Source organism: Parambassis ranga, chromosome 7, assembly GCF_900634625.1.
Source record: "Parambassis ranga chromosome 7, fParRan2.1, whole genome shotgun sequence".
Taxonomy (NCBI): Eukaryota; Metazoa; Chordata; class Actinopteri; family Ambassidae; genus Parambassis; species Parambassis ranga.
Genome location: NC_041028.1, coordinates 16,548,222 through 16,574,474, shown reverse-complemented (window position 1 = coordinate 16,574,474; position 26,253 = coordinate 16,548,222). Strand labels below are relative to the sequence as shown.

The 26,253-nt window shown below is 40.8% G+C and overlaps 1 protein-coding gene across 2 annotated transcripts in view; it reads left to right on the top strand.

The window, feature by feature from the left end:
* sema3bl (sema domain, immunoglobulin domain (Ig), short basic domain, secreted, (semaphorin) 3bl) overlaps positions 1 to 25,959 on the top strand; it is an 86,437-nt gene extending 60,478 nt beyond the window's left edge. For both annotated transcript variants that reach the window (XM_028409062.1, XM_028409061.1), the window contains 13 exons: positions 2,724 to 2,843; positions 10,150 to 10,240; positions 12,345 to 12,461; positions 12,739 to 12,881; positions 14,400 to 14,514; positions 14,642 to 14,711; positions 15,094 to 15,238; positions 18,266 to 18,497; positions 18,620 to 18,711; positions 18,800 to 18,841; positions 18,939 to 19,164; positions 20,375 to 20,502; positions 22,696 to 25,959. In XM_028409062.1, coding sequence (XP_028264863.1) covers positions 2,724 to 2,843; positions 10,150 to 10,240; positions 12,345 to 12,461; positions 12,739 to 12,881; positions 14,400 to 14,514; positions 14,642 to 14,711; positions 15,094 to 15,238; positions 18,266 to 18,497; positions 18,620 to 18,711; positions 18,800 to 18,841; positions 18,939 to 19,164; positions 20,375 to 20,502; positions 22,696 to 23,211 — 2,037 coding nt within the window. In that variant the 3' untranslated portion in view covers positions 23,212 to 25,959. The remainder of the gene's footprint in view (positions 1 to 2,723; positions 2,844 to 10,149; positions 10,241 to 12,344; positions 12,462 to 12,738; positions 12,882 to 14,399; positions 14,515 to 14,641; positions 14,712 to 15,093; positions 15,239 to 18,265; positions 18,498 to 18,619; positions 18,712 to 18,799; positions 18,842 to 18,938; positions 19,165 to 20,374; positions 20,503 to 22,695) is intronic.
* Positions 25,960 to 26,253: the final 294 nt, after the last annotated feature.

Here is a 26,253-nt window from a genome sequence, read left to right as displayed (position 1 = left end):
ATCTGGATTGATTCATAGCTTCTGTGGACAGGTGTCTTTTATACAGGTAACGAGCTGAGAGGCTCAATATCAGCTCCTTATCTGTATAAAACCAGAACCAGAGCAGAACTCTGGCTGATTGATAGGAGATCAAATGCTTATTTGATTCATACAAATGTGAATTAATTATTTGAAATGCATTTTTCTGGATTTTTTGTTAATGTTCTGTCTCTCACTGTTCAAATAAACCTACCATTTCAATTATAGACTGATCATTTTTTTGTTAGTGGGCAAACTTACAAAATTAGCAGGGGTTCAGATAATTCAAAAACTGTATGCAGGCTGACACAAGAGTTAGAAAAAAGCCAGTGGGACTTTTTTCATAATTTTTTTTGTCCATCAAACTCATTAGACACTAACTTCCACTCTGTCCACTGTTTGTTAGCAGGAGTTAGCTGGTAATCACCCTTAGAGAAGGCTCTTTGGAGCTTCCTTTGGATATTATTTTAAGTCCTATAATAGAGTTGGGGGACTATAGGGAAGGTTATAGGCCTACCACCTTCATGCATTTAAAATCATTCAACGTCTTACGTTAAGCCTTTTACATTAAACTTTACACTTGAACAATGTGGCTACAATTGCTTGACTGTTGTTGCTGTCGTCTCACATGTTGAAAGGTTAAGATGTTAAAGTAAGCACAGGGCCTTCCTGACCTACATTGTGCCCCAAATGTATCACCATAATTTAGAATTACTAAATAGCAGAGGTTTTGGCAGTGTTCTTGTTTGTTTATGTTAATGTTGCTCATGTCTTTGAGCTTGTAAGTAACAATTTAATATTAAAAAATTCTACGTTTAACTACCATGGGACGAAAATGTGGCTTTCATGGGCAACGTCAAACTTTCATGAAGCATCGCTGAGAAGGAGCATTTGTGGTCGGCCAGCCTTCCCCTGTTACATCAAAGGTTAATAAATGAACACTGAAAGCTTTTCTTTTCTCCAGCTCGCCCCGACCCTGGCCTGTTTACACTGTGATTTTTACTCCTGGCTGGATGTAAGGACTTCTCTCAGAAATCTCCCAGCGAGACCAAACCAGATTTACCAATCAAATTCTGTTGAACACCACTCCCTTTACTGCCACTTAATCTCAGTAAGACCACACAGAAGTCTAAAACCCCAAATCCCTGAATGGGAGAGCAGAGATATATTTCCTTTTTTTTCAACATTTTATTCCACTCGTGCTGATCTCCAAGATGACTCCCTGAGAAGTAGAGCGGAAACACGGGAGAGATGGATTTTATTTCTATTCATTCTCAGCCTGCTCAATAGGCTCTGTTAGAAGATTGCTTTAGGACCCTAGTCTATAATTTTATCCCTTGAGGAGGTGGGTCTGTTAGAATGGAGATAAATTCTAGATTTTTTTGACACATAGTAATTTAGGGTAAATTATTAGGAGGAAACAGCATGTCAGAAACCCTTTAAAAGCCAGGCCGAGACCCCTTCTCTCCACGGTTTGAACCTTAGATCAGTAGTTAGTAGTAAATTTGGATTTTTTTCCAAACATTCTTAGTATAAACCTGTTTCTGTTTATCAGTAGCCTGGTTGTGTTTGGGCATAGGAATAAGCCAGCAGGGGAAGACCATGTAAACTGTTTTCCCCCTGTGCAGTTACATAGTTTACATCAGGTCTTCAGAGTTACAGTTTACTCATGGAAATGATCAACAACATTGAGAGGGCCACACACAAAATGACAGATTTACTAGAATGCACTAGGTACTCGTAAAAGCAAAGTGACACATGCACATGTAGGAATAGGCGGCGCAGTAGAGCAAAGAAACTTCCGCAACACTTTTATTCAATTTGTTCATTTTGTCAGTCCGTATTTACGAGCGCACACACCTGCACACACAGCAGGGGATCGTTGTGCAGATATGACTTTGACCTGGTTCACTTGAAGCAGTGACCGTGGCTGATACCTTCCTTCTTGGCGTTGCCGACAAGAAGGAAGGAAGTAGTCGTGCCCCAAGCTTCCTCCAGACCTCTGTGCAGTACACACACGTCTCGATACTCGTTTCCTTCAGTAGTCACCCTTCTTTTGTTCTTGTACGTACGTGTCACGGATGTGCTTCAATTTCTTTTTTAGTTAGTAAGTTCCTGAGGGAGCAGTAGCAGCTTTCTTTTCAATTCCTGTCTTTTTTCTTATTTTTACATTTAATGCATGTTTTTATTGCAAAAACTCTTGGTTTATTGTTGATGTCTTCATCATTATGTTGTCACCCAGAAGGTTCATATGTGCCTGAAATTCCTTTGACCTGATAAAATTAGTTCCTCAACATCAGCATATGGCTTTGGCCAGTATCCAACACTCAGAGATACGAGTCATAGGCGTGCTGCTATCACATTTCAGCTAATAAAGCTCTTTTCTTGGCCCCTCATTACAACATGTGGGATTAATAAGGCTCGTGAAGAAATCATTGTGGTTCTCGTCAGTGCCCTGAAAATCAACTTATCTCCGTTTGGATGACAGTTACCATGACTTGATTTATTCATGGGCCCTCCCCTGTTGCAGAATGTGTTTGCGTGTGTGTGCGTTATGTACATGCAACATTTGTGTGACAGTGCATACATAGGTTTCCTGTTAGAAAGTGACTTTTTTACAATTCATTTAATGTCCAAAACATGAAAAAAGAACTGCTTGCAAAAGATTTGACACGTATATCTGTGTGTGTGTGTGTGTTTTGCAGACGGAGTGCGCCAACTTTGTTCGCCTCCTGCAGCCATACAATCGCACTCACCTCCTGGCCTGTGGCACCGGTGCCTTCCAGCCCATGTGTGCCTACATCTATGTGGGGCACAGAGGAGAGGTAAGCATGTGTGTGTTTATGTGTGTGGGTGGGTGGGGTGGTTGCTGGCTAGCACTCTGGTGGCCTGTCAGGGGAATTTATCATTCATTCATATAAACACTCATATGTACCCACAAATTCACATTCTATGTGTTGCAAAAATAACAATCAGTAGGTGTTTTTGAGCAAAACTCTGTGGTGTACTGCTGTCACAGTTGTGCAAGAACCATATTTTAGTGTCTATATCTCATATTGAGCTGGCCTCTCTTTCTCTATTTCCTAAAGACAATGTTTAGAAACTGTAAATTATACATGTTTTTTATGCTCTGTGTAGCAATTTAGACGTTTTACATTTAGTTACCAAACTATAAATCAGATTTCAGCTGACAGTGTAATGAGAACTTGACGTCTCGCCTCCTCACAGCTGGCCAATCACAGCTTCCAGTGTGAAGGGTGGAACAGTGTCTGACAAACACATCTAAAAGAGTGGGCACTTCTTTTAAAAGACTATAATCTGTAGGTTAGGAAGCAAGACAAGGAAAGTGCTTTGCTTATGGTACATGCCAGCAACATGTACCATATGTTATGCTTATGGTACATGTCAGCAACAAGGCAAAGGGCTTCATATTAAAATATCCAACACACAATACACAATAGAAGGACATTTACACACACACCCACACACACACACGCACGCACACACACACAGTATAGTCTTTGCCTGACTGAAGAATGTTAGACCCTTAGTCCCTTAGTGATATGGATTTGTAGCTCTGTGTCGTCTGCATAGTTGAGGTAATGTATGTTGTTGCTTTCCATAAACTAAGTGGAAGCATGTAGAACAGTAGAGGGCCCACAATGGAGCCTTGGGGAACTCCACATGTAATTTTTGTTTCCTTTTTTTTTTGTTACATATAGACATTTTTCATTTTCTCTCTGGTTTGAGGCAAAAGTCTGGCTGAGGTCTTTGCTCAAATCCCCACAGTTTGAGGTCAAGTCTCAGTAGAGAGCTCTGCCATGAGTTTCTTTATAGGCAGCTGCAGCATCAAGCGCCTCTATACATCTTTTCAACTGCACAGTCTGGCTCTCCACACATCCACTCAGCTCAGAGGGACCCTCTGCACAGTGTCACTCTTGGAGCCGTTTAAAAGACAAAGCTTGATGAATAGACCTATTAAGACTCGTAGGTCTTATGGTGCTTCAGCAGATCGTTGCCCAGTGTGCTTCCCTGGCGGGCCCAGCGGGATGGGGTCAAACTGGGCATGTGGAAAGGGGACGGCTGGGTATTGGCAAAGAGCTGTGTAAGGGAAATGAGATGGGAGAGTGCCAACGTTTTAGATAGTTGTGTGTGCGGTGGTGGTGTGTAGCTTGTGTGTTCAGTCAGAAAGTGCATTTACAGCATTTTTCATTTCATATGGAATTAGGTGATTGGTAACTTAAAGTAGCAGATGGTTACTTGCACAGAACCATCTGGAAAGTCGCTCTTGGAAAGTGTTTAGGAAAGGACAGACACTTGGCAGGTGATTGAATAAAGCATCTGTCTCTTTAACGGTCCAATTGTGATTAAAAACCCCATTCTCATAGACCACTGTTGCCCCTTAAAACCAGCCAATAGCTGCTGGTACTTCCTGAAAGCACACTGATTGGTGGAACCAACAATGACTGCCCTGTGTGCTCATGATCTCACATATTGCAGGGAAATTTCATACATACATTATAGGTCTGTTTCTGGACTGAAAAGTGTAATATTATTTGTTGTTGACTAGTTTATGATAATAAAGTTGCACAGCTGTTTCATTTGCTCCAAGGAATGTATTTATGTGTGTGTGTTACTTGGAGGATTTACTGTGTACACCAGGTGTAGACGAAACCACAGAAACAGGTTGTGTCAGCTGTATGTGTGTCAAAACTCAAACCACCTCAGCCATCCTGACTGATGTATCAGTGTGCTTGTGTGTCTCAACCCCCCACTCGCACAACAGTCACGTCCTCTCAGGGTGCCTGTCAGAATGAACAACACCAAAGGGAGCATGTTCATTTATTTAACCAATCGTTAACTGGTAGAGAACACACATTCGTCTGTTTGTCTGACCTGAACTGAGGCCGTTAGCCCTCAGACTGGACTCTGGGTGGGATGACCTTTGACCTCCAAGGTGTTTCATCTCCGTTAGAGGCAGACATGCACATACTCTTCCTATCTCTCACATGCTACCACGTTCTCTACGTATTGCTGTTGTTTTGTCTACACAAATTTTATAGGGTCTAAGAGAACTATGGAGCAGTGGTGTCAAACGTCCACAAATTTATTGCTCAAGTGGAGGTACAGATACAGAGGTTTAAAAATAGTTTGGTAAAACACTACTGACACAACATTTCTACTCAAGTTTAAGTACACAAGTACAAGAAAAAGAAAGTTGAACTGAAACACCGGAGTAGCCTTTCCATTATATTTTACAGCAATGATACATGCTACTACAGGCCAACGATGATCAACAGAATGCAGTAATACAGCTCACCTCGACATGCTTTTTTAAAAAGCTATGAAATGCAATTAGTTCTTGGCACTTAGGTTGACATTGGATTGAAGAACAACAACCGTTGTTCTTCAATCCAATGACTTCAATTAGTTCTTGCAAGTATGGCCAAGGATGCAGTAGTAGGGCTGGTTGGTTTTCCTCCTCGCTACCAACCTCCTCACTGTCGGTGCTTCTTCGGTGCAGATTCTATTGTCAGTTCAACACTTAAAGGTAGGGTAGGAGATTTCATTCTGATGCAATTTTATGTTAACTTCTCTTTACAATCTGAGAGAAACTAATTAGTTCGGCAGTTTCGCTTTAAAACGAAGAATATTAATCATCTGTGGAAGCTATAAAACGCTAAAAACATCAGCCAATCCTACGAGGCGCACCTGCGTAACATACAGTTAATAACCGTCAATGTTTGCAGGTGAAGGCATGGATATCTGTTTTTAGGCATTTAAACAACTTGATGAATTAAATATAAGATCATATTTTGGCTTACAAAAGACTCTTTTGTCATCATCTAATGTTTATTCCAATGAACCCACTATCTGGATCTCTAGTCTATGTGTCTCACTCTAAACCCCAGGCCTACGCACACATAAACTGGAGTCCCCATGATGAGTGACGCGGCTGTCTGAGCAGCATCGTAGATGTGCAAATAAACCATCATGTTACGGCGATGACATGAAGAGGACAAGACCGCACACCATACAGTGAACCAAAACAAATGACACCAACTTGAACACATAAATACGCAGAAACAGGATGACAGATATGCACATTCAAACATAAAGATGAATACGTGGGAACCAATGTCATCGGATGACATACACAGAGGGCGGTGACAGGATTTAAACAAAAGGGGCTCAAAAGGGGCTCATTCAGACGAATGTCTGAAGTGTTTAAAAGCTCAACATGTACTGAAAAGTGAATAAGAAACATGTCAAGTTCATTCTCTTTAACCATGATGACAGACCATCATGACATCACAGTGGGGGAAATGTTTCCTCAGCCTGGGCAGCAATGGCCTACTGTATAGGAGAGCCAATGGTAATGTGGTTTCACAAAGCGGACATAAAAGAAACATAATGAAAAATGAATCGCTCATAAATCCCCAATTTAATTCTGCCTGCATGTTGCCTTTGGACTAAAGCCCTACTGGAGATGAATGAACCCATTTTCAGGCTAATTTCACAGATTTGGCTTCATCTATTCCTTTCTACCCACTTTATAGTCCTTTAATTTGGCAATCCATACAACATTTGCTCTGTAATCTTTATCATAATTATTCACAACAAACCCTGTCCTGTTTCACTCTGTCTCTTCAGCTTTTTTTCTTTAACTTCTTTCCCTTCCTTCCCTCTTCTTCCTTTATGAGAAAAAAGAGGTGGCCAACCTTGGAGACACACATGTAAATAGGATCAAAACATAGAAATCTAAATGAGAGCGCAGAGAAGAATGAAAGCAAATACAGACAAAATGAGAGCTCTGGCTTCCCATGCTTTCAATAGACTGAGAGTTGAATGGTGAGAGAGCAGCCAGTGAGGCCAAAGCCAAACACAACACAAAGTCAAATGAGTTCTGTGGGTTGTTTAAGCTGCCTTTAAGATGCTTGAAGGGAGTCCAAACTGTAGCGTGTTGGAGCTTTAGTCAGGGCAGAATGACGGAGATCTTTACATTTCAAAGGGCAAACCCTGGTTCGTTTTCAGTAGTTCATACAGTCGTGTAGCATCAGCCTGTACTTTGTCAAAACATTTACAACGAGGGAGGACAAGAGAGAAGGACGATGAAAGGCTATAGATTGAGATTGTGTGTGTCGAAGGGATGGATGATATAATTAAGGCTGAAAGGCTAATTTTTCATTCTCCCTATGTCACCCTAGATTCAACAGCTCAGCTTGACCAGTGTGTTTACAGCAGCGACCCCCTGTGAATATACTGCAGAATCCACTCCAAGTAGTTTTGATGCCTAAACCATTGTTTTAAAAGCAGTAAGAGGCAGACAGCAAAATCTACATGCATCTTCATGTATCCACTAGGATACATGAAAGGATTCATCCCAGCTGTCTACATGCAGGAGGTACTAGGTGTGATCAATTATTAGGTTCATTCACAGACTGGCAGTTACCGAGTTGCAGCTTTCAGCTGCTGAACCGATCGCGTTGTGTTTGGAACTAATAGCAGACAACAAATCAACCAGATAATCTGCTGACATCTGAAAGTATTTGAAACGATTTCCTCATCTGCCTTGTGAAACATCTCTAGTGCTGCAGTACGTTCAATGCACGCTCCAACTCCAACAGGTCTGGTCAATTTCAGTCACGATGTTTAAAATACACAAACAGAAACTCAGCACAGCAGCATTAAAATCCCACTTACCACTAACCAGCATTCAGTGCACATGAGTACAAATGCTTTGATCCAACACTAAATCTGCAGAAGCATAAATCAAGCTTTAGAGAAAACTTATATGTGATGCCTTTGAACGCAGGATGTTCATTTGCAGTTGTAAAAGTGTGTTAGTTCATCTTTTTAAGCTTCAGATCTGTGGCTCAGGTGGAAGAGTGTTAGGATGGTGGTTCAGTCCCCGGTTCTTGCTGCATTTTGATGTGTCTTTGAGCGAGACACACACCAAAAGTTGCACCCAGTCGTTGCACAACTGGTGCGGAAATGTGTGTTTGTGCCTTTGAGTAGATAGAAAAGCAGCTGGTGTAGGTTGAACAGGCCAGTGAAAATCACCAAGAAAGCAATACCTGTGGAAGAACTGAGAAATTATTGAAAGAAAGAGCCAAGATAATCAGAGAATGATGTCTTTTACGATGACTTATTGTGAGTTTAAACTCAAAATATGATCTTTTCCAAAAAATTGAACAAAAGCAAAGACTGTATGTAATTATGGAGGAACTATTATGATGGGACACACTGCATGGGCTTTTTTCTAAGGACTAGGTGGACCGAAACATATTAAATGACTCTCTATAGGGGACATAAAACAACCACCTGTGTGGAGTTGTGTTATATCCAGCATCCATCTCTCCACCTCCTTTTGCCGCCTGTGCAACCTATTCTGTCATTTACATGTGAGGCACAACCTTAGATAATGTATAAGACAGAGGTTAATTAGTAAGTAAACAGTGAATGTTTCGTCATGTTAAATGACACAAAGGCAGAAGTCTCTTGTCTCAGTGGTTTTGTAGTGGGGGTCTGATGCGTTTTGCTTGGCACAGCTGACTACAGAGTGGCCTGGATGTTTCTCCCTCTCTCTCTCTCTCTTCATATCACAGCTCTCTGGTGTATTTGTTTTGGCCGAATTTGGCCTAAGTGACTCTGACAGTCTAATCAGCTACACAGTCAGCAACACCATTCCTTTGGATCACAATGAGATAACACAGACACATACATGCACCCTGAAAAACAAAGAGACTCTCGTGCATGCGACAGAAACATATAGAGATGCAGTGAGGTTAATGTTTGAAACAAGAGAGGTGCTGAAAGAATGAGGATGACGAACGAGCGAGCTAAAGGGCCTCAGCAGAGCCAGAGATGGAGAGCAGGAGGCTGCTGGAAATAAGAAATTTAAGATAGGGAGGGAAGAAGTGTTTACATGCTGAACAATGAACAAACACATGTTCATCATCACATGTCTGCACCAAAGCTGTGATCTTCTGCCAGAAAGTGATTTGTCATCGAATGAATACATTTCATTCAGGCTTTTGTCTGCTGGGAACTCTGTAAAAAAAGTCCTTCAGACCTTTTCATGGACATTCAAAGAGCTACGGATAAAGAAGTCTTCATATTTCCTGAGATCTACGATAACTTACTGTGTGTTAGAGCACGTACAAAACATAATGTGTGTGCTGCGTGTATTGTCCGCTCTGCTTCTTGACCGTATTTTTATCCAGAGGACTTCAATGTCATCATCTCCCCTGTGATCTCTGCGCAGTCAAAGACTCGCCCACCGAGTAACAATACTCCATTGTCTATTAGAGGAAGAGAGACCGAGACACACAGAGTTCACTGTAAGGACACAAGCTGTTGTGAGGATGGTGATCCGACGTACAGCCAAGATCCATGACCCTAATATAACGCTGTTCTAAAATGAACAGGCTGATTGTTACCATTGTATAGCGAGCATTTCCTTTAAGAAAGCCCTAATCATTTAATTTGTACAGAGAAACAGATTTTTCACACAAACCAAAAACCAGGTTCAATATTAGTAGGCCCCTTAGGAACTGTCCTCGTTGTTTAGCCATTGGTCAGATGAAACAAAACTAGAACATTTTGTTGTTTTGACCTTGTTAATCTTGGGAAATAACTAAGTTTCTGTGTACAACATAAAACAATGTAAGCTTCCTAAAAAAACTAGTATGTTTTAAAACAACAGAACTTGAAAAATTCATAGGGAGTTCAGAAGTTATGAAATTTGCATCTATCAGCATTCTTTTATTGTCTTTATTCATCTGTTATGCTCCATGTTTGCTTTTATTACTCCACTGACTGAGAGCTGATTTTACTGGGAACTTTGTAGGAAGCTCTGGGGAACTCCGGCAACTGCACTGATCCTGCATTCCCCCTTATCTGTGCCGTCTTTCTCAGGAAAGACACAGTTTTCTGTGAAACTAAAAAAGACAGGCAATGAATGGATTCAGTTCAGCAAAAGTGACCTGTATTAAAGGCCTGTGTTGGTTGGCTGTGGTAATACTATTTAACCTGACCTGAGGTACCTTAGAGAGGTGATCCTGAAAGAGATAAATGGATTCTGTGGTCTGAATGAATGAAGAGTAACTGAGTTTTTTTCTTCTCCAGCATGTGTTCACCATGGATCCTACGAATGTGGAGAATGGACGAGGGAAGGTTCCACACGACCCCAGCCTCCCCTTTGCCAGCACCTTCAGTGGTATGTCCCACATTGTTTTTCCTACCTTTCTGTACGCCTTCTCAGGTGGTTTATGGAGCAGATACAGCCACGTAATTTGTCTTGTTGGTGTTTCTCTGGTACATATGTACCAGTCCCTTCCTTTGTTCCCTGTATTACTTGTTAATGTTAAAATAAAAGCCAAGAAATAGGCTAAAAGACCCCAAAAAGTTTTACAATAAACCACAAAAGTTTCTGTGACAATGCTGTCTGATTAGCCGTGCCCTTTGTGTAGTTTTGTGTCCTTTATCTGCCACGTGTGGCTATTAAAAATGCCAAACACTGATTTGTTTCTGCACCTCTCACCTCGCTGCACTATATCCTTAAATACATGTTAACTTAACTAGGGAAAACAAATATGTTGCACACACACATACTTACACACCGACGGTGAATAGTTGTGGGTGTTTCTCTCAGATTGTCATCAAGTATTTATCATAGTTTGTGAATTAACACTAATTTATTCCATTGACATACGGCTGGGTGTGTGTGTTTCCTCTGTGTGTGTGTGTGTGTTTGTGTGTACAGTACATCACTCTTTACAGCTTTGTGGTTTCAGAATCAGAAGTGATTCCACAACGTGTTGTACTTGGCGGGGAAAACTTTAGGGCAGAGCCAAATCTCAGCAGCAATACACACAACAATACATACCAAAGTGTTCACTGGAAGGTCACGGCAGGCAGATTGACAAGTGTGGAGAGGTCCTCAGAAGCAGACTGGTCAGCGAGGTTGTGTTAGATGGCCAGCCAGATCAAAGTTAAGCTCTTGACTGTCCTTGGCTCTCTGACCACTGACCTCAGGTCTGTTTTGACTTAGTGATAAACTGATAAGTATCTGGTGCTCAAATAGTTTGACAAAACTCAGTGTCACCATATACAGATTTTTATTCAAATTCAAAGGTCACTGAGGACAACTACTTTTTTTATTTCAGTCTATTTTCACTTTTCACATGTCAAAGTCCATTTAACAGCTATTAAGTTAACAGTTAATAACTTTTTCAAAACAAAAAAAATACATTAGGTATTTTCCCCTCTTTAAAACTAAACTCTTTAAAAGAATATCTAATGTGGAGAAAAAGTATATTTTAATAAATTCCATCAGTCTTCAGAAATCAGGGTTTATTCTCTGTCTAAATCTAAAACACAGTAGACATATAAATAATGTGGGGGCAGAGTAGGATTAAGAGCATTAAACCTTAACCCTTAATTTTGAGATTAAAGATCAGTTTTTTACTTTGGCCTGAGTCCTCTGTGCAAAATGCAGATCAGCCTGAGAGCAATTAAGGAAAAGATGCTAAGCATAAACAGTAAAAACATTTTGAAAGTCCTACTCATCAGTAAAAACTTGTCCTATTCATCCGTTAGCAGCTTAATAATGTTCTCCTCTCTTCAATTCAGAGCTTTCTCCCAAACACGCACAGATCAGCTCCCCAGGCTGTGTCAACACTTATTACAACCTCCTCTGTTTAGATTTGCCTGTAAGATCATATCATTCCATCCGAGTTTGATGACTGGACTGTATGAGTGTGCGTTTGTGTGATAAAGGAAGGTGTGTTGCTGCAGCCAAATAAAATAAGAAGAATTAATTTTCACCTATAAGGTCACAGGAGAGACGTCTGTCTGGATTCAGTTTCTACAACAGTGCAGAGAAATGAACAAAATGAAAACAAATAGGTGTATTGGGGAAAAGCTATCTCTTATAATTCTTCATTATCTGTGGAGTTTCTTTTTTTCAGCTGAAGTAACTGCTGTCATGTCTAATGATAATCCTGAAACATGTTTTTTTTTTCTGTTTAAGAAACAGGATCATTTTGTTGCTTTATATTCTCATGTTAAATTTATTTTTCAAAGTGCTCACCCTCTGAGCTCTGTATCAGATTTGTCCCATTTCCTCTTTCCTTACCTGTGCCTTTGCCCAAACTGCAAAATTTTCCTCTCATTTCCTTACTGTTTCACAGTGCCAAGTGTTTTTTTATTTTTTGCTGCTGTGCTTCAAAATTCTTTCAGGCTCTCACTCAGCTGTTCTGTTCCTCTCTTACCTCTAATTTTAACCATACAATGCCTGTCACTGGATCTCTCCTCTCTAGGTGGGGAGCTGTACACCGGACTGACGGCAGATTTCCTTGGACGAGATTCTGCGATCTTCAGGAGCATGGGACATCGCTCCATCATGAGGACAGAGACTGACCAGAAGCTCCTTCACGGTAATGTTACACAACTACAGACACACAATAAGTACAATCAAGTTCTTTATTCTTGTGGATTCAATGTCCTACCTGTGTAAATGAATAACTTGCCACAAAAGTGCTGTTGCTTGATACACAATTCCATATTAAAATATATAAGAATGCTCACATAACAACTGCACACCAGGGCAATAGCATTGTGTGTAAATATGTTGTTATGAGTTATTATTATTTAAATTGGTCCTTCTTTCACACTTACAGTATTTTTCTTCTTTCTTCCACTCCGTCCCTGCAGACCCCAAGTTTATCGCTGCCCACCTCATCCCCGACAATGACGACAGAGACAACAATAAAGTGTATTTCTTCTTCACTGAGAAGGCCTCGGAGGCGGGGGACAGGGAGGGGGCCATACACACAAGAGTCGGACGTGTGTGTGCGGTAAGTTTTGACACTGCTATGGAACCTTTGTTGTTGAGATTTTGCATTAATAAAGAGTCAAGCACTGACACATATGTGATTCTGATGGTATATGATCATGAATAAAACTAAACAAAACCCCAGAAATGAGACATCTGTAAGTGTGTTCACTTGTAGAAGAGCTTGTAAAAGGGATTTTGGATCTCCTCTGGACATTCTTGTTTTCTGGGGGATCCGTTATGGCCTGTAATTTGATTTAGGGACCTTTTTCTTCACGCTGTCTCATAAATGTGTGCAGGATTTAACTTTCCAGAACAGGAGGTAATGTTTTTATGGGTTTATCTTACTATTAGGTCCAAACCCTCTTGTAGAAAAGACAAATGTCTTTTGGGACAACCAACTATTTTCCCTAAAGAACAGTAAAGGCACCATGATATTCTCAATTATATGAATTTCTCTCCTTCCATGCTGCACACAGCATTCTTCATCTGTAACATTCTTTCACGCATTGATACTTATTAAACCATATGAGAGCTGCGTGAAGCACAAGCTAATGCAGGTATGCATAAAAGAGTACACTGTGTAAACATAATCACACACGCAGCTGCGGTTTCCCTGGAGATGGTGGACTGAGCCTGTATAGTTTTGATTTACTCTTTTACAAAATTCCTCCTTCATGTTTTGACTTTCTGTCTCACCATGTTTGTTGAGGATCCCTCACACATAGATTACAGTAATGTCTCCTCAGCTTTCTCTTTCTCTCTCAGGACTATCTGAATACATGTCATCACTTCCTCACACAGTGATTCTTGCCAAGAACCCAATTATCACCGCTGATCCTCCATTCACACACACTCTCACACACATTCTTACTCAGGTCACTTTTGTGTAACTAACATTGACATTCATTTCCTGGAAGACGTTCCCTATCTTCAGCCATTAATCCAAACATCACCCATTTCCCAACGAGGGACACTGCTGCTGACATCACTTTGTCTCCATCATACAGGACATAGAGAGACTAAATCTTGCCTGAAAACCTGAGTATAGTTAGAATGAGCAAAAAACTGAAAGCTAGGAGGGAAAAGCCAGGCAGAGCTAGGCTGACTTTATAAGATCTCAGATGAGGCAATTGGTCCAGGATCAATGGGTAAGTCACCTGCAGAAAACAAATGAAAAGCCTCTGGAACAGCTGTGGACTACATCAGCAGCCATGTGGTGGGGGGCAGAACTGTCTTAATGGCAACTTTGGTCTTCCTTGTCCCTTCAGAGGCCAGTCCCCTCCCTAATGTTAAGAGAACTAATATTAAAACAATCTAATCATCCATCAATCCATTCAAGGATTCAGACAAGGCAGTGCCTTAGTCATGTAGCAGCATGGGAAGTATCTGTACTTGACTTTGAGAAACGCCCATAATGCAGGAAAAAAAGAAAGGAGGAGGAGGCAGAAGCACATAATGTGACAGTTTGACCCAGCGCACATGGCTATGTGGCTATATGTGGCTGCTTTATTGATTGATTTTGTGTATTCTCCACCAGAATGATGTTGGAGGTCAGAGAGTGCTAGTCAACAAGTGGAGTACCTTCATCAAAGCCAGATTAGTCTGTTCTGTACCAGGACCTCATGGCATCGACACGCACTTCAACCAGCTTGGTGAGTTTATCTACAAGCACAAACCATGAGCCTGTGTGGTAACTGCATACTCCTGTACACACACACACACACACACACACACACAAAACATATTTACACACAGTAATTTTGTTTCCATGTAAAACAGAGGATGTTTTCCTGCTGAGGACCAAGGATGAGAGAAACCCAGATGTTTATGCAATCTTCAGCACCATCAGGTACACACACATGAAGCCTCTTTGTCTGTTTAAAGCACAGAACAAATAACCCACAAACACTCACTGACACCTGGCTTTACTGGTTACACACTCTAACACCAGCTTCTGTGAGGGTCGCTGTTTTCCAGAGATGCATTGATGAAAAATTTTTAAGTAACACACCTTAAAAATAACAGAAGTGCACACACATCTGCTGACATTATCCTTCTTTTAAGGGTGTACGTGGAGTTAAAGTAAACCCACACATATCTACACAATAATCTGAGTGTAAATAGGTTAATAACTCTACCTCTGTTACATGCACTTCCAATTCTTTCCTTCACACATTGCTGAGATGATGTAAATGTATTCATGATGTGACATTACTTTCTGTCCTTCACAGTAACGTGTTCCAGGGCTATGCTGTGTGTGTTTACCGAATGGCTGACATCAGAGAAGCCTTCAATGGACCTTTTGCTCATAAAGAGGGACCCGACTACCAGTGGGGTGCTTATGAAGGCAGAGTCCCTTATCCCAGACCAGGAGTGGTGAGTGACTATCAGTGTCACCTCTAATCCTAAATCTACTCCTATGTTTCCAGCCTTTACGGCACGGTTTCACTTTATATGCTGATGACACACATTTCTATGTTTTAACTATAAGACAAGGGCTAGTGACTGTGTTGTATTGAAACTGCTATGAAAGAAGGGGATACCTCAGCCACCTTCTCTGCCAAACACATTCTGGCCTTAAACAAAGTAGGTCGGAAGTGTATCAATGAAGTGTAGTGAAGTTTTCCATATGCATACAGCATGTGCTAGTGCAGCTGTAGAGACTGCTCTCCTGGTTTACGTCCCGCCTCTCAGCAGAGCTCTGTCATGTTCTCTCAACCGCACACAAACGCAGTACACATGATTATGTCTTACATGTAATTCCACCTCATTACCGGGGTGACTGAGAGCGTATGGAGGCATTATGTGAGAGCAGAGCAGACACCTCTGTGGTTTCACTCTGCTGGCTCTCTGATTAACAGGAATGTCTTGGCCTGAAACTGAGATTACAGAGAGAGGAATAAAGGCTTCTTGTTTCTATCTTGGAGTCTTTTTATGACACAGTTTAATAAATAAAAACCTGGATTTGTCTGTTTCCTCAAAGGCCTTTTTATTCTTTTTTTAAGCTTGATCATATGCAATAATAATACACTCCTTACTGTACTCCTTGCAGTAGAGATGTAGTCTCTATCATCCACACTGATACCCATATCCCTTTATTCTGTGAATGAAAATCACTGCAGTTTTGTTTTATTGCCCTCATAATAATAATAATAATAATAGTAATAATAATAATAATAATTGTCTCTATCACAAAGGTTATTGATGAATTATTTGACATCATCTCCAAACCTTCTCAGACTTTAGTACTAACATGTGTTTAATATATTTGCCCCACTTTAAATGTTCACTCTGTAACCAGCAGCCTCAGGGTCTCAGAGTAGATCTTAACTCTTATGTTGCAATTTTTTAATAAAAAAAAAAAAAACTGAATCTCTCTCCTCAGCTGCACATTATGTAGGAACTTTGAAGTTTGTCCAAGGCACTTACACAGTAACAAACCAATATATTTCCTGTTTATGGAAATGAATAGCTTTGTTTGCCAAACACACTTACCTCCTTAAACGACTGTTGGATGAGTTCAGACTGAATGGAGGAAATATTTCACTTTAGGTTTTATGTTTATAGTAAGGTTTCAAACAGGCTGACATGTCAAGAATGTATTTTTTTAAAGTAAATGTAATTATGAGAGTACGTACATTTGAAAAAAGAATAATAATGTAACAAAAATAACACAGATCTGGCCCCAAAATGCCACAAGAATGTGTTTAGATTCTCTGTAAAAATTTCACTAGCTGATTTAGCGCATGCTGCTAAGAATGAATGCCGTATGTACTGTAAAACAAAACCTTGCTGGCAGCAAAGTTATACATTAAATTAATATGGAGAACATATGAAGTTGGTGAGTTGGAGCTGGGGTTTTCTTACACATCCCACACCTTCTGCAATGAATTATAACTAACGCCACTTAGTAAAGTATGCTCAGAGGAGTGTACTATTATACATCAATAGTTTGTGCATATTTGTGTATAACCTCCCTGCACAGTTCAAATCCCCTCTCTGAAATTGAATCCAGACCACTGAGCGTCCATCGTGCGGCTCAGTTACTGTTGTGATAAGCAGCAGTAATAATATTTCTTCCATATGGCCTTGCATTTTGTATGTATACCTTAAAGTGTTCAAATGACAGACTGCTTTCTCATGGATCTTTTGTGTTTCATTCTTTTACTCAGTCTGAAATGATGTTTTCATTTCACTCATTGACTGCTGCAGTGCTACTTTTCTTTATTGATGGTGCTTCCCCTCATCCAAACACCCTCATCAGGAAGTCTCTAAGACCCACAAGTTTGAATGACGCGTGAAACGACCTTTCAGCACAGACAAATTAGGATAACTATTTAGTACATACCAGGCCCTGTTCATACCGAGCATTGTCTCAGGTGGTCCAGTCACAAGTGGACAATTCTAAGTACAGCTGTGAACACAGCCAAGAGATTCATCTTCATTTGATCGATAGTCTTTTTGTCTCTTTCGCATAGAAATATTGACAAAAATGCAAGCTAACCTTTCCAGAAGAAAGTGCAATCTGATCTCATCTTAATGCTGCTCTTAAACCTGCCTACGTTAGAGCTGTCCACTTATAAAAAGAGCCATTAAATAAAAGTTCAGGTGAAAAGTTCAGACATTTGTGTTGCTCCTCTCAATGTGGAGTAGCCACCAGTTGCTTGGGTGCATGGTTTGGATGCCTTCTGTGTACCAGGAGCAATCATCTGGACAGGGAGCAGCTGTTGATCCCCTAGGAAGAATCTCCTGGACACAGATCAAGGTGGTTCTGCTCTCCATGTGCTACTGTGACCCTGATGAACAAAGCAGTTTGGTGAATAGGTGGATAAATGAACCAAACTGAGTGGATGAACCAGTGAAATTGATGGAACCAATTATTTGCCAGTTAACATTTTCATACCTGTGTGCAAAACATTTGCACTGTGCGTGACTAGCTGTTCTTCAATGTCTGAATCATGAGCAAACAAAGGTCATACAGAATGCTTTCATTTTCAGCTCTCTTAATTATTTGACTGATACGATCTCTGCCAAGCACTAGCACATTGTTGCAGTGCCACAAATAGGAGAAACTTTACTTCTACAGAGATGTTTCCAAGCACATAACAGTGTTTGTGAACTTTCATTCCTTTTTCAGGCACAATAAAACTGCTAATGAGGGTTCTTTCAGAAGTTTAAGACCATAATGAGGCTATAGTTCTTTTGGAAAATGGTGGGAAAGTAGAGTCAACATGGAAAATGGTCAAAAAAGTTTAATTCCTTCTATCATGTTTCTGTTTATCTCTCCCGGCCTCCTTATATTTCCTTTACTGCCATTGTACCACATGTTAACCCAGCAAGGATTTCACCAAGTCATTTTACTACTCTGCACAAATTTTCTCTCTTTTGTCATTGCTCCAACAGTGCCCCAGTAAAATCACCAACCAGCCTGGCAGCGAGTTCGGCAGCACCAAGGACTTCCCTGATTCGGTGCTGCACTTTGCTCGCAGCCACCCATTGATGTGGCAGCCGGTGTACCCAGCCCTGCGCCAGCCCGTGCTCGTGAAGGCAAACATTCCTTACAAGCTGAAACAAATTGTGGTGGACCGTGTCGAGGCAGAAGACGGGCAGTATGATGTCATGTTTATTGGCACAGGTAAAGGTCATGTGATTCCATACCATTCCAATGAGATGCTCTGTTCCGAAACAACACAGTGTCAATAATAAAACTGCAATCCATCCAGGTAAGGTCATTTTTTTTATTCGCCTATATTTCAGATGTCGGCACAGTGTTGAAGGTAATCTCACTACACAGTGGAAACAGTCTAGACACCGAAGAGGTCATACTTGAGGAGCTACAAGTCTTTAAAGTAAGTAAGACGACCTTGTTTTGACCCAATGAGGCTCTTTAAAGCCTTTATGTCCTCTTACATCTGAAGCTTGTTATAATTTCTGCAGGTGCCAACTCCCATTACATCACTGGATATATCAGTAAAAAGGGTGAGTAGATGCAGTTGTGCTCTAACATTCTCTTCTCTTGTCATCTCAGCTAAAATGTTACCCACTTCATGCTTTTGTCCCTTTTTTCTCTTCACAGCAAGCCCTGTATGTGGGCTCTCCGGTGGGCGTGGCGCAGGTCAAGCTGCATCGCTGTGAGACTTATGGGAAAGCCTGCACTGAGTGCTGCCTAGCCAGAGATCCTTACTGTGCCTGGGATGGATCCTCATGCTCACGATATCTCCCCAATGGCAAACGCCGATATCGGAGACAAGACATCAGGCATGGAAACCCTGCACTGCAGTGTGTGGATCAGAATATGAGTGGTAAGTAATAACAGTCAAATACCAATGCAAGCTAGTTTTTAGATAGACTAAACTAATTAGTTCCAATATTTGAGTTAGTACTTCTTGTTTCGTTTTTTTCAGACAGAGCCATACTAGCTGCTTTTCTAGTATCCCTTATTATTTTTGGAACATGTAGCTGAAGTTGATGTATTATTATATTGTCCCTAGGCTGTTCATGACAATGGACAAACCTCTATATGATGTCACACATGTTTCCTGAGGAGCGGCTTTAAACTTTAGTGCCTCAGCTGTGGTAATCACTATCTTGGCAGTCCCTGACTGATGAGGCACTTGTGTTAAATATAACTCATAAATACATGCTGTCATACTAAAAAAAAGAAAAAGAATGTGGCTAAAAAGAGTTGTGTTGATGTTTTTGCCCACCTGAGTGTATGTATGGAGCAGAGGTGATGAGAGGTGTCTTCCTCTAATCCCTGTGTGTGAACCTCTGCTACACAAGGTTTCTTTGTGTTAAGGTGTTAAGACAGTTGTTGAAGACAGAGTTTAAGAAGCCGGGGTGTTTTTTTTTTTTTTTTTGCTAAACATGTACTGACAAGTAAATTCTAAGTGCAGTGGCGGACAGTGCAATAAGACAAAATTCTAATGCTAGGCTAAGCTTATCGACTGCCGACTGCAGCTTAATGCCAATAGAGAACGGTGTCAGTCTTCTTCCTCCCCAGCACTGTTGAGGGATTGTTTACCACCATTTTTACATATGCAAGATAATGAAGATAAGATAAAAACCACCTAGTGGAGGTTAATAAAGACATTTGCCAAGTACATGAAAAGTGTAATATACTTTATAATTGCATTGTAAGGGAAAAGAAAATGTCGCATTAACAATGCAATGCACTACTTTTACTATATTTTCTATGACCGAAAAAATGCATTTGTTGTTGAATTGATCCACCAATCTATCCGTGAGACAAAAAAAAAAACTAGTTGCCAAGTTGATGTAAACAGGAATTCTTCCTCTCTTATTGGACTGAGGGCATACTGGATTACTCCTTCTAATGCTATAGAGTTCCTTAATGTCCATGCTGCTTAGCATGCTGACATCAGTAGATTCACTATATGGACAAAGATATGGTGGGACCTAGCCACTCTTGTCCAGCCCAAGTAAGGTATCACAGGTAAATTTAGTTCTTATCAAGACTGTCTTTTCACATCTTTTCTTCTCTGTTTTAAGACCTTGATGTGCCAGAGGTCCGGATGGTGTATGGCACTGAGAACAACAGCACCTTTCTAGAGTGTGTCCCTCGCTCTCCACAAGCTGCCGTCACCTGGCTAGTCCAACATGACGACCGCAAGGACGAGGTAAGGAAGTTGAACAGTCAGACATCTTAAAATGTGTATTAAAGTGTGACATGGGAGGCAGGTGGGGAAAGTTTTGGGAGACCGCTAAGGGCTGGATTTGAACGTCTGACTGAAATAACTGCTTTTAAAAGTGAGATTTGAGTGTGAATTTGGCACGTGGGTGACACATTTGACAGCCATTTGACATATGGTTGAAATTACGCTGTTGTATTTCAAAGCGAAGCACACAATCACTCTTTCTCTTGAACAAACAGGGAGTTCTTTACAAGCCTTGACCACATGCCACTGAAAGCCCAAGTGTCACTCAATGTCCGCTGGCCACTGTGACTTAAAGAGCTACTTAGAAAATTGTACACCCACACCCACAGTAATCATTCATCTGTTTGAGGTTATGTTCCACCAAGCTCAACTGAGAGCCTCGGTCAGCCATGCAAGTATTAAGGCATTACCACCCCTCTCCGTTTCCCTGCAAATAAACATTTGGCTGCCACTCTAGCTGACAAGGCTGCCATGTTTGTGTTGGCACCGAAGGATAGTTAGAGAAGCCGAGGGATGGAATCTGAAGGGGTGGTTACACAGGGAGAAAAGTGCATGCATGATCAGGGGTGGCAGAGAAGAAAAAAGGGAAAGAAAAGAATAAAAACAGTGACTGGATTTCATGGTACATTCTGGCTGTTACAATTCAAGCTGAGAAAACAACACAAACAGCCCCTGTTTTCTTTCTTTCTGGTCTCAGGCTGTGAAGTGAAGATTAGATCCTGTTTGCCCAAATTTCTTCTTTTCTTTGTTCTTTGTTTGAACTTCATTGGGGGCTCTCTTTAGTGGTTTTCTTTTACTGACATGGCAGATTTTAAAAGAATGTGGTATGTAATCCTAGAGAACGTGTACTAATTCAGGTTGAATTACAGTCAGCAGTGAATATTTCTGTGTTTTAAGGTGTACATAAACAAAGGTGGATGGTGGATGCAAGATTACTTCTCCATTTGTTATCACTCACAATTCTGTTAGGATTCGAAAAAGATCATGTCAAGAGGCAAGTTTTTTGGCCATTTTCATGGCAACCATGGTAACAAGTATCACCCCATCTGGTAGATTTTACACATTTGGTGAGGATGAGCTGACGTGAGGAAATTTTGCAATAAATTATGTCACATGGAAGTTGACCTTTGACCCATTTAACTGTTATCAGATCAATATTTTATGCTGTTAAATTTCTGTGGGATATTATGTCTTTGTTTAGTTCTCACAAAACAATCATTAGACCTCTCACTAGAACATGTAAGCAGAATAGGTGGACTTTGGACAGTGCACAAAGTAATTGTAGCTAACACATGGGTGGTATCAGCCTGCAGACCCTTATAATCTGACCTGTGGACCGGTCAGGCCCACAAAGGAAAACATAACAAACCCCCCCAAAAAATTCAATAAACACATTGAGCTGATCACCAACTAGCACCCCACCCTGGCCTCTGTTTCTCTGCCACGGCCCTCCTGAAGTTTACTGTCAGCTGTTATTTCATTCATTAAAAACACACACATTACAGAAATGACTGCATATGAAGTCAATAAGGGCCTCATGGAAAAGCAGTGGACCACACGGACCACAGACAGTAAATAAATATGGACGAACCTTCTTTAACATTTCTAAAAAAGCCAGCGTGAGTCCACTCTAAGATGTTGACAGTCCATCAATTAACACCCAGCACAGACAAATAGGTGGAGGTGATGCAGTCATAGAATAATCTGTCAGGACATATATGTGATTTAAAGTAGTGATGGCCATAATTTTTTAGAATTTTACACCTAATCTAATGAATTGCGCAATTTCCCCATTGTGGACAAACAAAGGTTTTCCTAATCTTAATCTTAATTTATCAGCAGACACCTATTGTGTTTTACCAGGATGTAAACATGTTTATGTCTGCTGTAAAGTTGGACAATTTATGCAATTTCCCCATTATGGGACAAAAGGCTTTCTTAATCTTAATCTTAATCTTAACATGGAGGTCTACAAGGATTGACTGATTTTTACAGCCACCCCCAAATGGCTGCTGGGGGAACTGCATGGGCTTCATTTCTTGGTCCCAGAAGTTGATGCTTGACTGTGACAGAACCCAAAACGATGCGCACAGGTTGTTTTCAGTGATGGCACATATAAAACTATAAAAACAAATCTCTCTTTGACACATTCAGGTGAAGCTGGATGATCGTGTATTGTCTACAGAGCACGGCCTCTTGTTTCGACGCCTCCTCCCTCAGGATGAAGGCGTGTACATCTGCCGCTCTCGAGAACATGGTTTCACGCAGACCCTGGCCCGCCTCACCCTTGAAGTCCTCCAGGGGGACACTGTGGACGAGCTCATGGCACGTGACTACGTAGGCCTCCCGGACTCGTTCAAAGACCGATCCACAGGGAGCTACAGGGCCTGGATGCCCTGCGGCTCGTACAGCAGGGGAGGCTCGTCCGGCCAAATCAGTCAGTCACGCACGTGGTTCAAGGACATCATGCAGCTAATCGGACCGTCCAACTTGCCACATGTGGAGGAATACTGCGAGAGGATGTGGTGCAACGACAAGCTGAGAAGGAAACACAAGAGCATGCTGGAGAAATATCGCCAGGCACAGGAGAGCGCCAGAAAAGCTCGTAGCAAGAGCTCGGGTGAACGCAACCGAACGCCGCGGGATCTAAGGGCATGGGAGGAGGAATGAAGGAAGAGGAATAGAGGAAGAGAACTAGATCATACACTTTTATCTTTGGATTTCTAAGAATATAGTTGCGTCTGTTTTGGCCACTAAACAGAGTAAACTTTGTGAAATTAGTGTGTGTAAGTTTGAACTGAGAAACCCCTGCATGTGTGTGGGAGGTTTATGTTGTCGTATGTGGTATGGATACATAGACAGACATTGCAGCGACAAGAGACTGCTATACTGTCAGGATGTTGCTGATAAGGAAGAGAGGAGCTTTTTAAACACACAGAGGATGCCTTCTAAGATTCTTCAACACTGAGGACTCCCCCTGACACATCTTTGTCCTAGCACACATCATGTGAAATGATGCTTTGTATTTCATCAAGTCCTGAACTTACCAAACCACAGATTCATTAAACTTAATGACAGCAGGTTTTCTTTTCCAGCATTTGTGTTAGTTCATATCCATTTGTTTAATTTCACACACACACTTTGTTTTAACAGCATGCCTCTTACCTCGCTCAACCCTGTATTTGTTGTGAAATATTCATGTGTGACCTCACAACTTTGCAACTTTGCTTAGACTTACTGTCAGTCCAAAAGTGTTGTAAAACGTTTCATCATCAGAGGGTGCTGGCTAGATTGATGTGTGTATGTCTGAACTAGCTGCCACGGATGTGTTGTGTTAGCCATCACTACAGATGCTCCTGTGCATGTAGATGAACACATCTGCAAGGTAGAGTATATAATCTCAGCCTCTCTGTGTGGCTTGACACCCACACTAATACTTCTCACCACTAAATGCATAAGCTGAACGAGCTCAGACTGGACACTAACATGAGACGACTGTTGATGCTTCAACTGATTAAAGGCACGGTGCTTTATTTTTTAACACAGAGTAGAGATTCATACTGACCTTAAAAAGATACGTCACAATGACTTATTTTCACTCTTATATATTGTAACACCTTTAAACATACGTGAAAGGGCGACTTCAGTTACAACATGTGACCAAAGGTAAATGGACACCATGTGCAACTTTAGCTTTTTATTTCTGAAAGATGAGAAATCTGCAGTCTACTAGATCTGCAGCTGATCATTGTTTGCATTATTGATTGAATGTCTGTGATTAATCAATCAAAGTATTCTGACATTTTATGGACAAACCAGTAGAAAATGTCCTGATCTTATGTAGGACAGCAAACACACATGATGATTTTTTTTTACCTAACTAGATTGAATTGCCACACATCTTCACACACATTTTTTTCAGCCATTGGTTAAAACATTACATAACCAGACCTCTCTGCGGTGACCCCACCTCCACTAAACTCCCTTTCCCACAGTTCCTCTGTGTGCTGAGGATTAACGGTGCAGTAATAACAGAGGGGGACAATAGAAGGGGTCAAGTGTAATGGCTCCTTCTGCTTTGTAAATACATGTTTTAAGGTGATTTGTCTCCAGTTTTGTTGTTAAAATATGACTTTTAAGGTCAATGAAATCAGATTAACAGGTGGAAAAGAGAGCAGAGGGATTAAATGAAACAAAAATAAACCTGAGTATCCAGTTTAATTTTTTCAACTAAACTATCTCACAATCCACCCATGAAAGAGTTTCAGCAATTTTTGGGGAGATTTATTGTAAACAAATATGGATAGATACACATGAACGCCTATTTGTTTTTGGATAGGAAGCAACAGGAATGTTGGGACATTAATGGGAAGTGAATAGCTCTTCAGAGGAGAAATGAAAAAAGGGGATGAAGGTGTGAGATTTTCTTAAAGGTACTATAAGCATCTTATGAAGGCTCCTCATACCTGTTAAACTAATTCTTTGGCAACAGCAGTGTCTCTATTTGAGGGGTTGCATAAGGATGCAGGACACTGATTGCATAACAACAGCACAGCTAGCTTGTCCCATTTCAAATTTATACACACCTTAGAAATTTTCAAACTAAACTTTAAAAGCTGAAGAATGAACTTTTGAGTCAGCTACGTGTTGCTAGGCTACAGGAGCAGAGCATCACAAACACAAGACCATCTTGAAGGACTCTCCTGTGGTCCACAGAGGACAGACCTCTGTAGACCGGGTCCTTAGAAGGATGTCTAATCGCTAGGTATCCTCCCACATCAAGCTATTCTAACTACAGTCTCATGTTGTTTTGAGTAACCAAATCAGACAGCTAATCCTGGACCATTTTTAGCAACTTGAGGAATTTGGATGATCAAACAAAGTGTATCTTGTGTTGTGTGGTGGCATCTTTTATTTTTATAATCTTTGAAAATAAAAAATAAAAAGTGCTTTGTAGATGTAATGTGTAAAAAAAAAAAAAAAAGTCAAGTTTTGTCCTTGACAGCGTTTTGGCACATACCATGTGACACTAGTAGCGGCGGACAATGACATGTGCCATGAGCAACTTGAAGTTTATGATCGGACACAACCTTTTAGTTTTTGTACAGTTGCACAGTGTGCTGTGTTGTTGCATGTAACATGTTTCTAACTAATAATGCCCTCTTAGTTGTGTTCGAGTGCAGTCTGTTAAACACTACATGGCTGTTTGGATTCAATGTTGCCTTAATGTCCACACTGTATTTTACAGCCAACACTGATATTCTGTGATTGAGCTGTTTAGATGTCCTGAACCAGTATGCCATGTGGGACATACTGATTTGAATTGTGTGGACAGAGGTTCTTGTAATACATGTCAACGTGGCAAGAAACAACTAGCCAACAATTTTGCAAGGCTGGAGTAATGTCCAAAAAAAAAAATCACACACACCTACTTTTAAACATTACGAAAGACATCATGTTGAAACAGCCCGCTGAACTAAAAGATAAGCAGAATACTCAGTGCATGCAAATGCATTGGCTGTGTCTATGACAAGGATTTATCAACATCCCGAGGTTTCATAGCAACAGGTGATGTCATTGATTGGGTGCTTGCTCCTGATTGGTGGTTGGTTTGTTTATTAATACATGCCTGCACATATGCCTCACTTTCCTTAGACTGTTAGAGAAAGGATTGATTGTAGTTGAAACATTGTCAGCAGTCCATCTAGCACA